The sequence below is a fragment of the Orcinus orca genome, chromosome X (assembly GCF_937001465.1).
Source record: "Orcinus orca chromosome X, mOrcOrc1.1, whole genome shotgun sequence".
Classification (NCBI taxonomy): domain Eukaryota; kingdom Metazoa; phylum Chordata; class Mammalia; order Artiodactyla; family Delphinidae; genus Orcinus; species Orcinus orca.
Window position 1 is genome coordinate 12,902,083 of NC_064580.1, and position 20,385 is coordinate 12,922,467.

The window sequence follows — 20,385 nt, forward strand, 5'->3', positions numbered from 1 at the left end:
TCGCCCTAATTTTCATTTAAAACCTCGTTGTTCTTTTTGTTTTACATACCAGAAAAGCTGGCCATGAGGGCTTCCCTGGTGGCGCAGTGGTTGAGAGTCCGCCTGCCGATGCAGGGGACACGGGTTCGTGCCCCAGTCTGGGAAGATCCCACATGCCGTGGAGCGGCTGGGCCCGTGAGCCATGGCTGCTGAGCCTGCGCGTCCGGAGCCTGTGCTCCGCAGCGGGAGAGGCTACAACAGTGAGAGGCCCGCGTACCGCAAAAAAAAAAAAAAAAAAAAAAAAAAAAAAGCTGGCCATGAGAAGGTCAACTTTTGTACTCTTTCAGAGAGACCATCTTTAGCACGTTTGAGCACTACATTTGAGATGGACGTAAAAGGCTACTGAAGTAAGGAGTTAACTCATGGTATCTTTGAAGGAGACGAAACCATCTAGAGCTCCAGGGTTTCTCAGCCTTGGCACTACCGGCATTTTGGGCCAGATCATTCTTTGGTGTGGGAGGCAGTCCAAAAGCATCATAGGACATTTAGCAGCATCCCACCTGATGCCAGTGCCCCACTCCTATCCAGCTGGAACAAACAGAAATGTCTCCAGGCACTGCCAGATGTCCCCCAGGGGGCAAAATCACCACTGCCACATCCAGTTGAGAATCACTGAGCCACAACCAAATATGAAGGATAAAGGAAAATCAACTCCCCAAAGTACTGTGAATACAAATCAAAATCTGTAGAGAACTTTAATTTTCAGAATTTCAGATTTTAAAAATCCAGCCATAGAATGATACAATTTAACATCTACCCAGATTCTTTTGCGAATGCAGAGAAGGATAAAGAGGCCTTTAAAAATCCTTCACGAAACTAAACACAGACCTAGGATACCCTGACTGAGCCAAAAATGTTTTGGTGGAAGATAAATCAGAACATATCAACGTAGGGGACTGCTTCCAACAAAGTGGGTTGGAGAAGCTGGGCATTGGGCTGCACCCCGCAGGCCTGCACCCCGCAGGCCTGCAAGCCCTATACTTGCCCAGCCTCAAGACCGAAGAGTCTACAGTCAGCGACAGAGATATCAGTGGTTTGATAGATGGGGGATCTTACACATTTGAAGCAAGGTCCTGGAGCGACACCCCACGGCGTGCGGCAGACAGCAGCTGGCAGGATGGCGGGACATGGCAGGAGTCTTCGCTACCCAGGGAAGGGGCAGATTTACCAGTTATAGGGGAATTGACGTCAGGTGGGCTCATCAGTTACCAGGGAAACCAGCAGAGGGGCACGCCCCTCACGGCTCCTTTGATAAGTTATCAGGTGAAGATGTTCTGATCTAAAGATTAGAATAATCACTAGCTCAGGTCGGGGCAGGAATGTAGCAAGGTCAGTCATGTGAGTGGGGTGTAGGTGAAGCAGGCACTGGTCCGGCAGGGGATGTACAGAGAGCGTGAGAACAGCCATCTTGGGGGGCCTGATCATACACTGGGCTTCTGTAAATGAAGTCAAAATTCCAATTTCTCTTAAAATAGCTTGCAAGATATAATGCATAATTATGTAGCTCACATGCACAGTACTGTACAGACGTATTCATTTGTCTCACGCAGTGCACTGAAAAACTCTAGTGCACTGAAAAACAAGAGTTTGGATTAGGAAACAAAGGCACAATTGAACTTGCTATTCCATGAGTAAAAGAGAGAATATTGTAGAAAGAAAAGATGACAGAGTAATTCATCAACTGAAGGATATTTCCTGTTTTTCTAACAGACTAAGCAAAACATCAAATTGCACTGAAAAAAAAAAACATGGGAGGTAGGGGCTGGGGGCAGTGTTGCTCAACTAGTAAATAATATTCTGTTCTTCAAACAAGACAAACTCAAGAAAAATGTCAAAATGTCATTTTGGTCTTTATTTTTGGACATGTAGCATGTTTCCATAAATCAGTTTTACATGTGCTACTTTTTGGAACATCCAAAGAAATACAATATATTTTTCATAAATTCCTCATCACTGCAAGTTCACTTTCAAATAAATGTAAGTAGCAGGGCAGAACAATATGTTTCCACATATTGACCAGTGCAACAATGACAGTTACAATTTAGGTATTCAGGAAGCCTGAAAATTAAGATTTACTAGAACAAGCAAATTTACTTCCATTTGCTAAAGGGGAAAAAAAAAGGAAAATATGCAAATTACATGTTTCATGCAAGAACTTTAAATCCTATTTATTTTCCATCTGAACTAAATGGCAATTTAATAGACAATTCTGAAAAAAAAGCTAAGAAACAAAAATAACATACAAGAAAAAACAGCAGTATGCCTTTAAAAATTGCTGAACAGAATAAATTAAACCAAATGTTACAGTTTCTTGCTTTATCATGAATATTGGCACTGTTTATTTCATATTTATATAAGTCAGTTTCTACGCATAAAAATCCCAGTAAGATTTAATGGTTTGGGTCAGTCTGTTTTTCTTTAACAAAAGAACCCCTAACTTCTAGATTTTAAAAACTGCACTCTTGCATTTGTGTTTTAGTACAAAACACAAATATATTTCTTATGTATCAGTGGCAACCAATTAGTAGGTATGTTAAGATACTTTTTCAAAAGAAGTTCTGTGAATGTTGTCATTAAAAAAAAAAATCCTGTACAGAATCGCAATACTGCCAGCATCTAACTAGCGCGCCCCCAGTGCCTCATTCTTGTGACTTCACGGTCCTTAATCACAAAAACTTATTCTAAGGAGTTCAAAGAATTAATAAGACACACCATGTGGATAACTGGGGGTTTAAAAACCCATGGCTATGGGCCACAACGATTACAGTTAACAACATCCATCCACAAAGAGACTGTGTTCCTAAAATTTTCAGACTCAATTGGCTATAAACAAAACATTCTGGGGTCAAGACTTCTGCACACTGACAATACTTATCAGGCATCAGCTAGGCCACAAGTGAAGGGAAGTGACTTCTATCAAAGGGACAGGGTAGCAGCTGATTTTGAGATGGCACACCTCGTACACTGCGCTCGGAAAACAAGAAGGCATTGACAGGACTCAATTATGCACTGCGAGATGTGGAGGGTTTCTCTGCACTATCATCAACAGTGGTATCGGTCCCTAGTATTTAAAAAGCAAAAAGTATTTTCATACACACAAGCGAAGATGAAGGCTCGACCTAGGAGAATGCATCCAACAGGATTAAAGAAGAACTGAGAGTACGCCGGCGATTTTTTCCCGGCATTAAAAGCATGAGCATTTTCGGCATGGCGGATATCTTAGCACTTCATGTCAAACCTGACTATGACGAAGTGAGCCATCCGACTGATCAACAAAGAGCGAATGCACCCCCCCACCCCCCCACCCCCGGTCCTTACCGCAGGAAGCATCTAGTTCAACGTTCTATGCCTGGTAGGTGCTTAAAACATGCTGGTCGCTGACAGCCCATTTTACTCAAGAAACCTGCTGATCATATGGAACACTTACTGAGCATACCCAATAAAAGTTTAAGAACACGACTTAAGTGTCTAATAAATGTAGTATGAACACAACTTAAAACAGTTCACAGAGTTGTTGTACTTCCCTAAAGAAAACTTGTAAACATCTGGTGAATGTCTAATTAATGGTAGAACATTTAAAATTGGCCAAAAAATGCCCAGAAAACGTTTGGCCCTTCAGCACCCAAAGCTCCCAAAATATAACGTTAAAACATCTCTGCTAGAGGGACTTCAGTAGTCTGAAAAATTGCATACCTGAGTGGCTTCAATGTTCTCTCCTAAATTTTAAATAAGTGCAAGGAGTTTCTACACTCAGGAATTGCATAAGTGTTTATCTTTCCTCAAAATAAAACACGGAATGATAAAGAGGTAGCATAACTTACTATTAACTTTAAAAAGAAAAAAAGCAAGGTTATTTTCAATAGTCTTAATAGAACTATTACAAGTGTTTCAAATCTCACAATCCAGGCTTTCTTCTACCTGGTTTTAGATACCTCGTTGTTCTCGTCCACCTTTTTCCTGTAAGGATACTGATGAGTCCAGGCACCCTTTGGCCCTGTGGCATCTACTGCAACATCGATGATAGAATCCGGAGTCACCCATCTCAGGAAAATGAGGAAGAAAAAGCTGAATACAGCCAACAAAGCAAAAATGCAGCCTGTCAAGGGGCCACACTGAGAGATGAGTCTGTCCAGTCGTTTGTCCATCGATAACACAGCCTCTCCTGCCACTTGGTCGTACACCTGGCGGGAGAGAGCCGAGAATGAGCACCGTGAGCCACAATAAACAACGACCTGCACAGACCAGGAGTGCTTTAGAGATGTCAACAGAAGGCGTGTACATTTCACTGTTGTTACAGAAATGATGTGACGAATGAAACTGATTACACTACGTATTGCCATTTGAGACAACACTTATGGAGTGCCTATTCTGGATGAAACACTGGGGTATGTATACCGTGTGGTACAAAGATGAATCTACCACGGCTCCCGTCCCCTAGGGGATCCCCATCAATATTTAACCAACTATGAGAATTCCAAAGTCTTGAGACGCTGGAGCGGCTTTGCGGGCCACCTGTCGAGGCCATATTTACTTCAGCAGTGACTCCCCAAGCAGGAGGAAGGACTGGCCCTTTAAGATTCCTTGACTCAACTACCATCAGAGAGTTAACAATCTAGTGTGCTTCTGGGTACAGAGAGGCTCCTCTTTCCACACCCAAGTGACGCCGTGTTGCTGAGCACAAACGGGGAGATTATACAGAGACATTTCACGGATTCCAAGTAAAAGGAGCAGAAAGAGATGGGGGAAATTTTGGTAGATAGTATAGGTCAAACAGTGGCAAACAAAATAAAGTTTATTGCTGAGCATTGGTAGTAGGTGGCTTGCTTTTTTAAAGTATTGCTAAGCACTAAACTCTGAAATATTAAAGAAAAAAACAAAGGTCCTTGAATATACTTATTTCAAACTCATAAAATGGGCCGGCATTCACGTTTTTTAACTGCATTTGGGCATTACCTGTGGTCACGCTCACGTTATCAGACCTGTAAACCATCTCCTTTTGAACTCAAGAAAGTTCTGACGTGCAGAGCAAGTTCTAAAGGTCAACGGCCTCTGAAAGGTACGGGCTGTTTTCATCTAGCTCCTCTACCCCGAGGACATTGGGAATACACTGTAGTCAGAATTATATCGAGCGGTATGCTGAGACTGGCGAATTATACATGAAAAAGTATGTTTCCAGCATGAATGCTGATTTAATTTCTTGATCAATTTTTCTAAATAGCAGTTAAACTAAGGAGTTGAAAGGGATCAAACATCCTGTGTGGAACAGGTAGAATTAAAAGAGCAACTACAAACTCACCCGTGCGTCCACCTTTATTTCTAAGTCAGTTAATTCATGATCTCAAGTGACAAAATAACAATTTGCTACTAGGGAGAGAATGACAGGGAGGACAATCCATTAGGGACAAGGATTAACGTCTTTTTCGGAATGTGTACTGTAAACTGCCAGGCTGTAAAACTGAAAACAATACAGATGTCCTACTGTTACTTTAAGCCTAAATAAAAGAAAATTCATGGTTTTTAAAAAAACCCTAATGCACTCCTTTAACACAAGCTGACAAACTGTCACCGTAGTTCTCTGCCCCAAACTTATTATGTACAACAGTGCAAACTTCTGAGATTTACACGACATTGATCAAGAAGGTAAAGGCACAATTACAGAGATGTGGTCCTCAATCAGGGTGGGTTTCACTGAAAAAACCTGCCTAACCAAATATCCCTGCCCACCATTCCCATATCCCCTCTGCTCCTAAAGGGTCACTTTAGAATCCAGCAGTGGGCACAGGAAGATGAACCGGACAGAGCCCGAAAAGGCTCCCGGGGCGATTCTGCCACGCGCTCCCAGCAGGTAATCAGTGCTGCACCCCAACTTCCAAAGGAAAACAAGGAAATGTACTTAATTCATACGGGTGGCGCGACTGCAAAACTTCTAGAAAGTGGCTATCTCAGAGCTATTTCAGTCAAAACTGTTTGTTAGTTGAAACTTCTCATGTTTCAATGCAAACTGTGTATGACGATTTTTAGAGATAAAAAGAGTTTTGTTGCATTTCCATTCAAATCGGGGCTCACCTTACGTAGGGGAATTTACAATTTAAACCAAGCAAGAAAGCCTTTCTGCTTACTCGGCTCCATCTTGCTCTCTACTTTGGGCTAGAAACTAGTTGCTCCACTGAACACAAGGAGAGTATAAAGCACTACCTTCTCCACGCTCCCAACTGTCTTTCTGGGTCACAATTTCTAAGAAGCACAGCGTTTCCATCCAGCTTGCTATGTGATAATAAGAGGCAGGAGGTAGACGAAGTCATGAGAGGTACTTAAACAAAGGGCACAACTGAGTAGAATAAATGAAGTCCTGACCTCGAAATAAGGAAGCATTTCCTACAACTGTACTCTCCCACCTAAGGGCATTAACCTATTTCCTGCACCTGTCCTTTTACCAATTTTCTACTGCTGCTTTTTATTTGTGATCCTATTGCCAACATTTGTCACGTGCTTTTTGAATTCTAACTTACTATGTTCTCAATCAGCCCAAAGATGCAAAAATCCCTCTCCTGTAGAAAAATCACAGCAGCTAGCAAAAGTGACACGGGAGTTTTAGGAAGTAGCCTGGATTAACTATTTGTAACTTATAAGTTGCCACAATCGGGCTAAGCAAAACCGTATATTTTCTAATAGACTTATATGCTTTAGAATTATAAAGAGCCTCAAGAAAATGTCTAAGAGTAGATCTTAATATTAGTTTTGCCTCTAATTGTTGTGACTTCTAGAAAATTTTGTAACTCCTGCATGCCCAGTTTAATGAAAGGTCTAGATACTGCATTACTGCTATTTTCAGATGTCAAATGCAATGATTTGACTAGAAACTTAGCCTAACATATACCAGAAGTAATACAGAATTCACTTCTTTTCACTTGGAAGAGACTTCATAAACTTAAGCAATAGAGCAGAAATGGCAAACCTATATAAAAGCAGCAAGTGTGTATGTGAAACATCAAGTAAGAATTCAAGACACAATCTTCAAATACCCTTCTCTTAGCATGTGACATACTTTTTCAGTTCTCTCCGCAACATTCCTCCAGGTGTAGAAAGTCTTTACGATGTTGTGGATATTTTCTGGAGGCGGCAATGCTCCTGACTTCAGTTGGGAAACAGCTTTTTCCAATCCCTCACACAAAGATTTTACAGAAGGCTCACATAAAATGATAAGATTTTCTGGAAGTACTTCAGGAATTCCACCAACCCTGGTACTTACAACCTTAAAAAGGAAAAAAGAACATGTGATCCTCCATAATTCATCTCTCAGGAAAATAAACAATACCAATTTAAAAAAATATTACAGACTGCATCTGATTATTTTTCAAAATACAAATACAGAGACCCCAACAGTGTAATAAGCCCTCAAAGCTTTTTACCTGTAAACCACAACTGGCTGCTTCCACAATTGCCATGCAGAATGCTTCAGTAAGGGAAGTATTAAGAAAGATATGTCCTTGAACTAAGACATTTCTGACATCTTTGTGTTCTAAGGCTCCCAAGAGACGCACTCTGATTTTTGAAACGAGAGAAAAAAGAGGGGAGTAAAAATCATGCTACAAAAGAAATACCATTTATAAGCCAAGTGTGCTACTCATATTATACTTAGAATCTTACTGCTTCTAATGTTTTCCATCTCAAAAGATTAATATCACCCAACTCTGATCTAAAAGGAAGTCATATAAAGCTGTTTGGTTAAAGCTTGTACAGCTACCATATTTCTAACTTTTGTCACACAGATCAAATTTCATCTTCTCCAAAATCAGTCTGCATTCAATGAAAATGTTAATACACTTTGATGAGTAAATGTTAAAGTGTCGTTTCTAAACAGGAAAATGTTCCTTTTAAATTGATGCTTCACATGCACACAGCTCACATGTTAACTAAGTTACCGAGGAAGAGAAATGTTCGAATCTGTACATGCAGAGCAATTTACATGATTTGGGCCGTGCTATTTAAATCACAACTCAGTATGGCTTGAGAATCTGCAAACATTTCCAATCAAATAGCTGTTTTTTGGTGCATTCTCGGGTGCCCCAACCAGGGCCCCCTAAAGTCAAATAATGTTGGGCTAACAGAAAAAATAAAATTATGAATTCCTTAACTAGGGTTCCCCATTTTATATAATTTTTCTTAAATAGGCCTTGCATTACATTTTTATGTCAAGTACATGTAGGAGAAGCAGCCCACTTAATGCAGGCATGTAGCCAAAACCAATTTTAGGTAACTGATATTTTCTCACCCAAGACAATATGGAATCCATCAATACCTGTCATGGAGCTGGTATCTTTCCCGTACTTCTTCCAAAATGACTCTCTTTGGTCCCTCTCCTCCAATTATGAAATTTAAATTGGGATATTTCTGACAGAGTTCAGGTATTATACCACTAAGCAAATCGGTCCCTGAAAACATCAAGTTGAATGTTTGAGTTATCAATAATTAACCTTAAAAAAAATTTTATCAGAACTTCTGAGAATCCACTCACTTTGAAAAGTAATATTAGCTATGCCTCCCTTACTTAAGGAGAGAAACAAATTCTCTCAAACCTTTCCTGGAATGGTGGAATCGTTCAAACTGCCAGGGGTCCCCCAAGAGTTCTTGAGGATATATACACTGACACCCATGGGTACCTTCCACACACCCAGTTCGTGGACTATTCTGTTCCGTTTCAACATTGTGTTGTAGGTTATTCACCTGTGTTTACACACCTACTGCTAAAAAATGGCATTTGAGGTAGCTTACATTTCAGTTAAAACTTTCTGCAGAGCAGGAGAGCTGACTGGAGATCTGGGTCTTGACCCAGCCTTTTTATGAGCAAACTCTGATAATGGGACTTTCCTGATAAGAGAAAATGAACAGACCGACGTACCTGAAGTCCAAGGTCTCTTTCACCTACAAAATTCTACCAGCGTTATGATTCTACTTCCTACTATAGGAAAGGGCTAAGGAGCAAAATATGACTGCTGCCTCCATTGTGTTGAGAATGCAGTTTGTACAGAGGACTTTGCAGCGAACACTAGGGTATTAGCAAAATTTGTAAGAGTCCATCCAAATCTGCTACAGCCCACTTCCCCCGAATGACAGTGAATGAAGGTGGCAGGACTTCCACTGCCAGATCATTACAGTCTGCAGAACAAAAGGGTGCATCTTGGTCCTTTTTTTTCTTTTTAATGAAACTTTCTTATGTTTATACAACCTTAGGTAATATAAAGCAGCAAAATAAATCATGCCCTACTAGTCTGAAAGTAGCAATCCAAAGTGACAGTAGTGTTGATGTTTAAGAATTTAGCTCATTAACAAGTACAAATCATACACATTCAAAAGTAAATGTAAAATAAGCCAGTTAAAGAAATGCATACACATACATACACAAGAACTGCACTTCTATCAATCTTCCCAAATACAGGCAGATCAATTATTAAAAAGATGGTAGGAGAAATAATATATATAGGGTCATTTTTATTAAATAATTCCAAGTAGGATTTATTACGTAAACTCTGCTAGTATTTTCAAAATATGACTGCATTAGCAAACATAAATTCACATGTAGCTTTTTTTTGTTATTGTTTTTGCGGTACGCGGGCCTCTCACTGTTGTGGCCTCTCCCGTTGCTGAGCACAGGCTCCAGACGCGCAGGCTCAGCAGCCATGGCTCACGGGCCTAGCCGCTCCGAGGCATGTGGGATCTTCCCGGACCGGGGCACGAACCCACGTCCCCTGCACCGGCAGGCGAATTCTCAAGCACTGCACCACCAGGGAAGCCCCACATGTGGCTTTTCTGAATTATGAAAGCTTCTCATTAAAATCTTACCTATCTTTGTTTCAAGTTTATTACCAAGTCCATCAACTGGATTTTTAGATAAACCAGAAGGTGTCTTAATGACTTTTAACAAGTTACCTCGTATAATTGTTTCCTTCCCCTCCCTCCTTGCCCTCTCTCCCTTCTAATACAAAGGTTAAGAATCCATTCTTTAAATGAAAAAAGCCCAAAACCCCACATCTAGAGCAATAATCATAATTAGTAACAATAGCTACAATTACTGAGGGCTTACTATACCAGGCGGTGGGCTTTAAATGCATTGTTGTTTAATTCTGACAAGTACTTTAAAAGAAACGGAAACGATTAATATTATCAACGATCTATATTATTATTCTAAGAATAAAGGTTTTTTCCCCATAATAAGAAATGTTCTCGTGCCTCTAGCAAGCGTCCAACACAATGAAACATACCAAAGGATTTTCAATTGCCATATTCTCACAAAATGGACAAGAAAAGCTCTGATCTGAAGTGCTTCTAAAGCACAGTCTAATAGAATCTTCTGAATCTATACCTAGGATAATGGTGGCTGGGCTGAGGGTGGAGGGAACAGGAGACCTTAACTGCAGAAGAGCTCAACTCAGGCTTGTCATCTCTGTTACTTACTGTGTAACCTGGGTGAGTTACTTACCCCCTCTGAGACTCAGTTTCTTTGTCTGTTACATGCAGATAACATCTACCCTACAGTTGCTGGGAGGGTCAAGTTAGGTACTGTATCATGTACAGGCTTTATCAACTGCAGAATATAAATGTAAGTCATCATTAGCACTAGAGCAGAAGTGGGGCATGTCTGCACATGCACGTGAGCACTGCTAAACCCTGCCTGAGAGCAAAACAGGCTCAATGGAAGAGGGAAGAGGCCAGGGATCCTGGGTAATAGGACTTCTGATTTATTCTCTCTTACTTAATATGTTCCAGTGGCCTTTGATATCTGGTCCAAATGAACACCTCCTGAAGAAATTAATTTATTAATAATTAATGGACCATTAACACAACTACTCACGTTTGAACTACAGATGTGGCCATTCCTTCTCGGGATGTTACTTTTTGCACAGTGCCTGACATACGGAAAGGGTTTGATAAATATTTGTTAAATGACTGAACTGAGAACAGGAAAGGCTGTCCCTTCACTCTTTGGTGGTTAGCTCAGCTGGTTAAAATACCATAGTTAGTGAAGTAAAGGTAGAGGTTCAATCTTTGAACAGGTAAGTTAATTTTGCTCTGATCCTTGACCATGCACGCATCATATGCTTTCTCAGCTAGCTGTCTCACAAAGGTATATTATTTGGTGAAAAAACAAAATAGGCACATTTCTTAAGTTACAACAAACACATTACCAATATCCCAAGAGGGCTTCAGAACACAGAATGCTGCTCCATTCACATCTTCTTCAAGTAAGGAATGGAAGCATTTCATTGCCTTCACCCCCAAAAACGCAGTTCAGTAGAAGTTTTCTCACCAACCTCCGCTTAGTGGATCACTGCATGGACCAAGGCTCTCCATTCCAAAGGTAAAACATCGTGGCCAAGGCCCACATCTGGATTTTAGGCCACTCCCTAGTACACTGGGACACTTCTGATCCCACCGCTGAGCTTCATGCTTACCAAGAATCAGCTGCATTTGTCCACAAATCTGTCTGATGCCTATTTTATTATATTTGTTACAGTATTTAAATAGCACAAAAATGGACAAAATGAGTTTCTGTGGAACTAAGCTGAACGGTTTGAAAAATTCAATAAAGACACAGTAAAAAAAAAACCTTGTCAGATTAGGGGTATCCTGAACCACTGTATAAGGTCAAAAACAAATGAAAAATCCAGAAGTACATGACTTCATGTGCCTTTAGGTTCTCACCACATTTAAGAGACCCAAACTGGCAACTGTAAGTTATACTTTTTAAAGGTGACTGTGCAAGAAGGAAGATGCAGCTCAAATCAGTGGACCAGTACTCTTAAGCCTGCAGGCCTAAACCAAATTATTGGTGATTCAGTGCATGGTAATAATATTTTGAGTAAATTAAAATATTTTAAAGGGGGGCGTTTACATATTACCTTTTTAACAATTCCCCACTTTTAGTGACAATTTTGATTGCTGGACAGGTTTTCAAATACCATCCAGAAAACCATTTATGTTTTGAATAACTGGACTGCTTCAGACTTTTAGTCAGCAAGGCTCTACAAATTCTACTGTGGCATCCATAAAGTGCTGCAGAGGCAGCAAAACAATCCTCCTTGTGCACAGCAGACACATACCGAGTACAAATTGGGCTAAGTACTGTACAGGAACCATCACTGAACCTCACAAGATTACCAATGTTGCCCAAATCACACAATAGAAAAAAATTGAGACTCGGAGATGTCAAGTAGCTTGTCTTCGATCACACAGGAGGATGGAGCCAGGATCAGACTCTGGGCTATCTGACCCCCCTTTAGCACTTACGTGCCAATTCATTATTAACGTCTTATCTACGATTAAAGGAAATAAGCAAGCTACAAAACAGTAACGTGCAGAACAAGCTCACTGACTTTGAGTGTATGCATAAAAACGACAGGAAAGCTATAAATCAAACGTTCATTAGGGTCATCCCTGAATAATACAGTTACAGCTGATTTTAGTTTTCACCCTTGCGATTTTCTTAGTTTTCAAAATATCTGCAATGAAAAGAAAGGGTTATGTGATGGTCTGGGCCCTGTACTTGCTACTGCATGTGTACAGAAATTTTTAAAAGACCTGACCTATTAAACAACATCAGGTTATTGTTTTTCCTTTTAAATAACTATGAAAACATCGGGGGGGTGGGGGGGGGGGCTGGGGCTGCGGATAGCATTTACCACTGTTCCAGAAATTTCTCCTTTAAGATGTATAAAACATTATTAGACCCTTCTTTGCTGTATTTAACGCAGAAGTTGTTATGAAACCATAAAACAAAACAAAAAGCCCAACAGTCATTATAACACAAATATTCAACAGCTTTCTACAAGGAAAGAAAGGCTGTGCAGTGCATTTGTAGCTATCATTTCATTACCTTTTCTGTAAACAAGTCTGCTGACAACAACAACAGTTATTACACTATCATGCCTCCTAAATGGGTCTGGAGTGAAGTCAGTAGGATCTACAGCATTAGGAATGACGGACACTATTTCAGGATTCAGTGCTGCTCTTAGCACAGTGTTTTCCTTACTAGTGTAAGAGACACAAATTATGTGGTTTGTGTCACAAAGAGACACAGTTAGAAGCTTGTTTGTAAGCACCGAGCTGACATCAGCAAATCCAAAAAGGGAATGGTCCGTGAAGACTGTCTGGAGGCCCATTGTCTTGGCGTGGAAGAGGGCATCATGGGCCATGGCAGAAAAGGAACTATGTGAATGGATTATCGTGACTCTCTCCCGAACAAATATGTACCTGAGCAATGGCAGACTGTGAAAGAGGGTCGTGGCTGTAGATTGGTTGTACATGACTTTCAGAGGCAAGTAATAGACTTTGAGGCCATTAGTGAGGTAACGGATGCCTTTGCGATTTCCATAAGCATGGGTGACAATTATGACCTTGTGCCCTCTTTCAATCAGGCACTGAGAGAGCTGGTAAATGTGGCCTTCCACGCCTCCCATATTTGGGTAGAAAAAGTCCGACACCATGCATATATTATGGGTACAGGTTCTACACGTGGAAAGACGTCCAGGGCTGACATGGGAGAGTGAAGCTGAGGGACGCTGGCCATGCCCACCTCCTCCTCTACAGGCCATGCTGAGATGGTTTAGGCATTAGTCCTTAGAGCAACCCAGTTAAGATATGTGTCCTCTAGTACCTGAAAGAGAGAGTAAACAAGGATCTAAGCTCAGAGACAAAATACATTCCACACTCCAAATCCAGACATAAATATTCTTTTAATGTTAATCTGTTAGCTTTTCCCCTAGAAATAAAACAAAGCGTATGATGAATTCATGCATTTGACAGCATTTACTTGCTTAGTACTTACTGTGTGTCATACAACAAAACTAGACTCTGCATGTCCTTATATCTTAATTTTGCTCTAAAAATACTGTTACACATAATCTTAAACAATGTTTGTTACACCAAAGTATAAAATACTTTGCCAGGTTAACAAACCAGTTCATTCACATAATAAAACATATGGATCTTGACAGAAAAGGTTTGCTAACCCCACTTTAGAGCTTAGCCATTGACTCAATGAATCTCATCAAGTTCGCTAGCATTAAGTCTGTGGTTTACACTAAAATATACCTGGAGTTAGAACTGTCTTTTGAGAGCAGCTTTTTAAAGTGTCACCTGTAGCACATGCCACACACCTTATTTTCTCCTTCCCTGTTCAACAATGGTGATAATCAAACCATTCCCCTCATTTTCTTAAACTTTCAGTTATGTATATCTTCCCTCCATGAGTATCCCTCCCTTCAGTTTGGAATCGAAAGATAAAAACTAAACTAGAGACGGGCTGGATCTGGGGCCATTTTATACCTCTAAAGTAGGAAATGTTCAGCTCAGGGGTCCCCGAGATCATCAGCGCAAAAATCATCAACTCAATATTCAGTATGATTACAGATTCTTAGACATTTAAAGCTAAAGAGAATCTTGGAAAGTGAGTGAAACTCCTTCTCAGCTTTACAAATGAGATTTCCATGCCTCCAGAAACTCAACTATACAATGGGAAGCCATCCTAAAGGTCTGAGTTTCTGATGTCACCGCAAACTCAGAAAATGCAAAGTAACAGCTTGTGCAAAGTCTATTCTCTCCAACAAAGTCATGTTTATTTTAAATATTGTCTCAGAAATACTCAATGACTGTTTGTTGAGCTGAATTTGCTAACTACAATTCAATATTACCAAATCATAAGATTCTTCAAGTCTGTACTTTTAAGTGGCTTCACGAACATTTTCTTACTGTGGTTTGTCACCTAAACCCGAATTGCCAGTTCCATTCAATTTTAAAAGATGAATGGTAACGAAAACAGTGAGTAAAGCACCAAATGAAATCATTTAATGTTCTGTCATTAGCCTGCAATGTTCTGTGAGAAATGTGCCTATCACGGTTATCACGCCTAACACTTTCATAAGGGCACAATCACAGAATCTTAAAATTTTAAAGTTGAAGAAAGGCTTGGAGATCTAGTGAATACCTCTCTCATTTTACGAATGAGAAACCAGACAAGTTGAGCGATCGGTCCAAGGTCCCCACCCAGCCACTTGAGCGGCAAATGCGAGACGGCCGTAAAGTCCACGGTCAACAAGTTCCTAGACAGTTATTATCAGCAGAGACTCCAGAGAAGCCTTAGGGTGACCCGGCGGGGGCTTGGGGTCAAAAGGACGGTGCTTCCACCCACCCGCCGAGCGCCGTTCCAGCTTCACTCGCTGAGGGGTCCCTGGGGAGCGCCAGGGCCAAGGAAGGGATGACCCCGCTCAGTCAGCGACCCCGGCGCAGTCAGGCGGGGTCTCGCCAGGCCCAAAGGGAGGAAAACGGCCAAAGAGCGAGCAGGAGGTCGAGGCCGGGAGTCCCAGAGCCGTTCGCCCCGCCCGCCTTAGCCGACGCGGAACCGGCTACAGCTCGGCGGCCCCAGCGCTCCCTCAGCCCCACTCGACTCCGGAGACCCTCGACCCCGACCTCCGACCCTCAAGCCGGCTCGGCTTCGCCCCCTGCATCATCGGCCACGCTCCCCTGAGGGCAGCTCAGTCCCATCTGGAAGCGGCAAGGAGTACCGGCGCGGGAAGCTCAGACACGCACTTACCAGCGAGTCCCATGGCCGCCAGTGTCCGGACCTCCCGCGGCTGCAGCCGGAGTCCCGCCCCGCTGCCCCGAAGCACCAATCAGGGGCGTCCGCGCCCGAGCGCCGCGCCCCCGGAACAGCCAATCACAAAGAGGCGCTGGGGTCACATGCAGGAGTGACGCTCAGTCCCCACCCTTCAGCGCGGGGTGTAACGTCAGCGGGCGCCTGCACAGTTGCCACTATGTTCCGGAAGACTTGTTTTCTCTGTATTGAAAGCACTAATCCTCGGTTTAACCTTTTATATGAATTCTGACTATTGAGATTCTCTAAAAATCGGCCTTGGGCTCTTGTTACACAAGCAGCCCACCGGGACCCTTCGACGGGGTAAAACCAGTACTCCCAGCGTGCCTCGCAGCAACTCTTTGGCGCTCCTGGGAGTTGTAGTCCCGTGGCCTTCGGAGGCGAATCCGAACTTAGAAAACTCACTCCCAGGATGCACCGCACTTCTAAACGCGGGTCTTGCGGACCGTCGGGTGGGTTCGCGCCTTGGTTGTCTAGGTACAGCGTCTCTTTTCTGGAAGCTTGTTCTCTGGCTTCCAATTGGAGAGACTTTTGGCTGGGAAGGCTACAGAAAGCTGGGGTCATGGTGGGGTTTTGTTTGTTATTTATTATCTGTGCCACAGCAGACCTGCCAGTTTCTTACCATTCTGGTAGGATTGCTTGATGTAGTAAATAAAATACACAAATAAAAAGTCAAGTCAAAGTTTTTAGTAATTTGAATTTCAAATAAATATTTTTTAATATGTGTGTCCCAAATATTGGGGTCTTTACTAAAAAAATATTCGTTGTTTATCTGAAATTCAGATTTAACTGGGCACGTTTCATTCTACCTGGCAACCCTCCACTCTGGAGGAAAAAAACCTGAGGTCTGACCTGAAATATCAACTCCCATTCAAACTGCTTCAGCTGGCTATGGTGGTGCTTGGCCAAGAGGCTAATGAATCACTGGAAGTGGTCTGATGGTCATCCAGCCCTCACAGTGGGTACACAGGGTTCCCCAGCCGAGCAAATGCCTTCCTGAGCGCCATCACCACCATCGTTGCCAGCACCCATCTTAAGCCTGTAGAAAGCCTGTTCATCCCTGAAGATTTCGGCTCCTTTCTGATGCCCTACCCAAACTTCCAGAGAGAATTAAATCCTCCCTCTTTTGTATTTTGACAGCACTTTGGCCATATGCTGGTATAGCATTTATCAGGTGATATTCAATTTGTTTGCCTGTTCCCCCTCACACCCCCTCCCCCGCCTTCTTCCTCAACCTGATCCTTGGAGACTTGTGTTTTCTTGGGATCTCACATGGACTGCTTTCTGAAAATTGGCATTTGTATTTGCTTGTTAAATGTCTGCCTTCCCAGCCAGGGAGTAAGCAGAAGCAGGGTCTGTTCCTGGTACTAGACACTGAATACGTTTTAGCTGTATTAATGCCTGTGCTCCGCAACGGGAGAGGCCACAACAGTGAGAGGCCCATGTACCACCAAAAAAATAATAATAATAAAATAAAATAAAACTAGATATCACCTTCCCTTGAAATTCAACTCTTTGCAAATTCATACGTAAATTAGCTCTTGGATAATTTTGGAGTGGGAAGGCAATGAATTTGTATGGAGAACCCACTATCTATATATATACAAGGCACAAGGCAGGGGAAAACTGGCATGAGCTTTACCAGCAAGGAAACAAGGCAAAGTTAAGGCATATGTAAATATCTATGATAAAAGGTAGGAAGCGATAAATGTCACAAAAGAAATACAAGAAAAATACTGGGAGTTCAGAGGGAAAGAGTATTTCTGGCTGCCAGCATTTAGCTCCTGGAAGTAAAGAGTGCTCATGCAACTGCTGGGAGCAAGATTATTCCAAGAACAACGTGACCGGGGTACAGAGACACATGCTGACTGTCCAGTGAATGCTGTTGTGCAATTTCACAGCGGGAGAGAAGGGGAAGGGTTCAGATAGGAGAAGGGCGGTATTTCCAGGGAAGGTTGGAGAAAACTGATAGAGGATCTTACTATGGAAAATGGATTTGATGCTGAGCCAGACTTCCAGCCAAGATGACATTTTCATTTAATATTTTGAGATTCCTCTCTTCTCATTGTGCTTCAAAAAGAAAAACAAGAGACATAAATGAGAAAATTCATGTTATAGCTGTGATTAAGATCCTAAATATTTCCATGTATCAGAAACAGAACCAAAGTGCAAAACGGTGATCAGAACCAAGCCACACAGGTCCTGTACTCTGTATGTGGAAGCAGGAAGACACTGACGAGGGTTCAGCTCTTGTAAAACAATAGAGACTAAAAGGTCTCCATGTGTGGCTAGAGACAGGAACCAACCCTGTGGGAGACTGTTACATGGTGGCCTTCAATGAACCATTTTCCTATGTTCACACCGTTGTCTAATCCCTTCCCACATCAACTCTAGGCTTGGCCACGTGACTCACTTGGCCAATGGGACATCAGTAAATGAGATACAGCAGAAGCTTAATATGTGCTTATGCACTGAGGCATGTCCTGTTGGAAGCTCTCCTCTTGAAAGCCAGTGGCTATGCTGTGAAGAAACTCAGGCAAGATACTGAATGATGAAAAGCCACCTGGAGAGAAGCCCTGGAGAATAAGAGTTCATCTTGGGCATTCCAGTGGCAGATGAGTTCCCATTCACTGGTCACAGAATCAATACTTCACTAAATAATTATTTATTAGGCACCCACTACATGCCAAGACATTGTTCCCACTCTGAGGATTATGAGTAAATGAGACGAAGTCCAGCTCTTGTTGAGCAAATGACCAAATCCATTAAGCTCACAATTTTCACCCAACTCTTCCTTTCCTTAAAAGTCTTAAAATGGATTATTTGTGTCATCTCCTTTATCAAGTATCTCAGGCAGTATTTTAATCTCATCCAACTCTGACCATTATACCATCCAATCTGTTTCCACCTCCAAAGGGTCTCCCACCACGCTGCTGTAGTCACAGATTTATGATCTGTGCTGTCCTATTAATGCATTTTCTGGCCTTGTGGCTTAGATAATCAGGGACATCATGCATCGCTGGCATTTATCGTGTTTGCTTTAAGCTCTCGGGGCTTTCTCACATATTTTTATTTTGCAACACAATTTTGTGGGTTGAAAAATTGCAGCTCACGTTCCAAAGCTATTAGTATGACAAATATTCCTGTACGATGACCAGTGAACTCTAACAAGGCAATAGGCCAGTTCCGCCACCTCCACCCTAAGGACCCGCTCCATCCCAGCCGAGACCTAGCCTCAGGGAATCCAAGTCCAAGTCTCCTGGTGCTTGGAGATGGTTGGGGAGAAAACAGGGGGCCAGGTTTTGGAAGTGGAAAGCCGGATCTCGTATAGTTTTGTCCAGAGTTCCCTATAACATCTCCATCTAAATGGCAATTGGGAAGCCAGAGCCACTAACCAAAATGTGGTTTGAGTTGGTTTTAGGGCAGATCCAGGAATCCAGTATAAGCCAAGAATTTTGCTCACAGTCATGCTTCTCTTTTGGCGGATAATCCCTTTAATATGTAAAGTACATTGTATTTTTCAAATTGTTTTCATTTATGGAGTGAAATTAACAACTCTGAGATACAGGGAGATGAGATTATCATTCATGCCTTTAGCAGGAGAGGAAGCGAAGGCACCATGAGGAGGCTTGGCCTCATAATGCAATTAAGTGGCAGAGCCTGTCCTTCAACTCAAGTCTTTTCTCCTTGTCTGGGATTCGACCTCTCTTTTTAACCAATCAAGATGAGCAAAGTGACTCTAATTGAGCAGTGTCCCTTGGACCGTCTGCTGCCCCAGCTCTCAAGGGAATTTAACCAAATACTATTGAGGAGGAGAGAGTGGTAGAAACTGAATGAAGGGACAGAGCGAGAAGCTGAATGCTAATACATTTAAGAAACTAAGTTACCTGTGAGCCCTTTCAGAAGCCTGAGAATCAAACAGTACAACTAGAAGAAAGAAGGCCCATTGACATAAAGGTCATAAAGTGAGGACAAAAGGGACAGTGACAGGACAGGAGTGACTGGGTCAACACCAGTAACTGATGAGGCCATGGTAATGGCTGCACTGTGGGGACTGGTCCCAGGCAAGGTCAAGATCAGCTGTGTCCCCAGGGTAGGGGCTGAGAGCTAAGGCAAGGAAGGAAGGAAGGAAGCAGAGGGCCCAGAGCCACAGCCTCCGAGAGAACTTCAGCAAAGGACGGGAGAACCTGGGAACTGCTTAGGAACCCTGAGAGAGGAAGGGCAGGGATTTGGGACAGGATCCAACCATTCTACCACTCGGCTCTAGGAGAAACAATACAGTTTTTTGCTATGTTTATCATTCTTTATCTCCTTATTATTGTACTGCTCCAGATGGTCTGGCCTGAGAAACTTGGGTTACACAAGTTTGATCAGGACACAGTTCCAATCGCAAAGAGGTCACAGAGTAGTGGGGAGATAACGTGAACATAACTATTTACAAAAGTGTGCAATAAATGTAATAGATTATGTGTGTATCTATCATCTATCTACCTACCTACCTACCTATCTATGCAAGATGCTTGGGAGAGCATCAATTTTTAAGTTATTTGCTAAGTAACTTAGTTCCGCTAGAGCTGCTAAATTCCCTGTTTTACCAAACTTTTCAGTAAATCTACACCATCAACAAGTTATTTGTGGGAGTATTTGAGCAAAAAAGCAAAGGAAAAAGGCTTGTGCTCCCTTCCTGGGTAGCTGTGGAA

General features: G+C 42.2%; 1 protein-coding gene across 1 annotated transcript; it reads right to left on the reverse strand.

Annotated features, from left to right (window-relative positions):
- Positions 1–1,870: 1,870 nt before the first annotated feature.
- On the reverse strand, positions 1,871–15,684 carry PIGA (phosphatidylinositol glycan anchor biosynthesis class A). The gene is made up of 6 exons (XM_049704453.1): positions 15,626–15,684; positions 12,911–13,690; positions 8,339–8,471; positions 7,449–7,581; positions 7,085–7,291; positions 1,871–4,220 (listed from the first exon to the last, which is right to left on the reverse strand). Exons 2-6 carry the CDS (start codon positions 13,626–13,628, stop codon positions 3,954–3,956), a joined length of 1,458 nt encoding a protein of 485 aa, XP_049560410.1. The 5' UTR covers positions 13,629–13,690; positions 15,626–15,684; the 3' UTR covers positions 1,871–3,953.
- Positions 15,685–20,385: the final 4,701 nt, after the last annotated feature.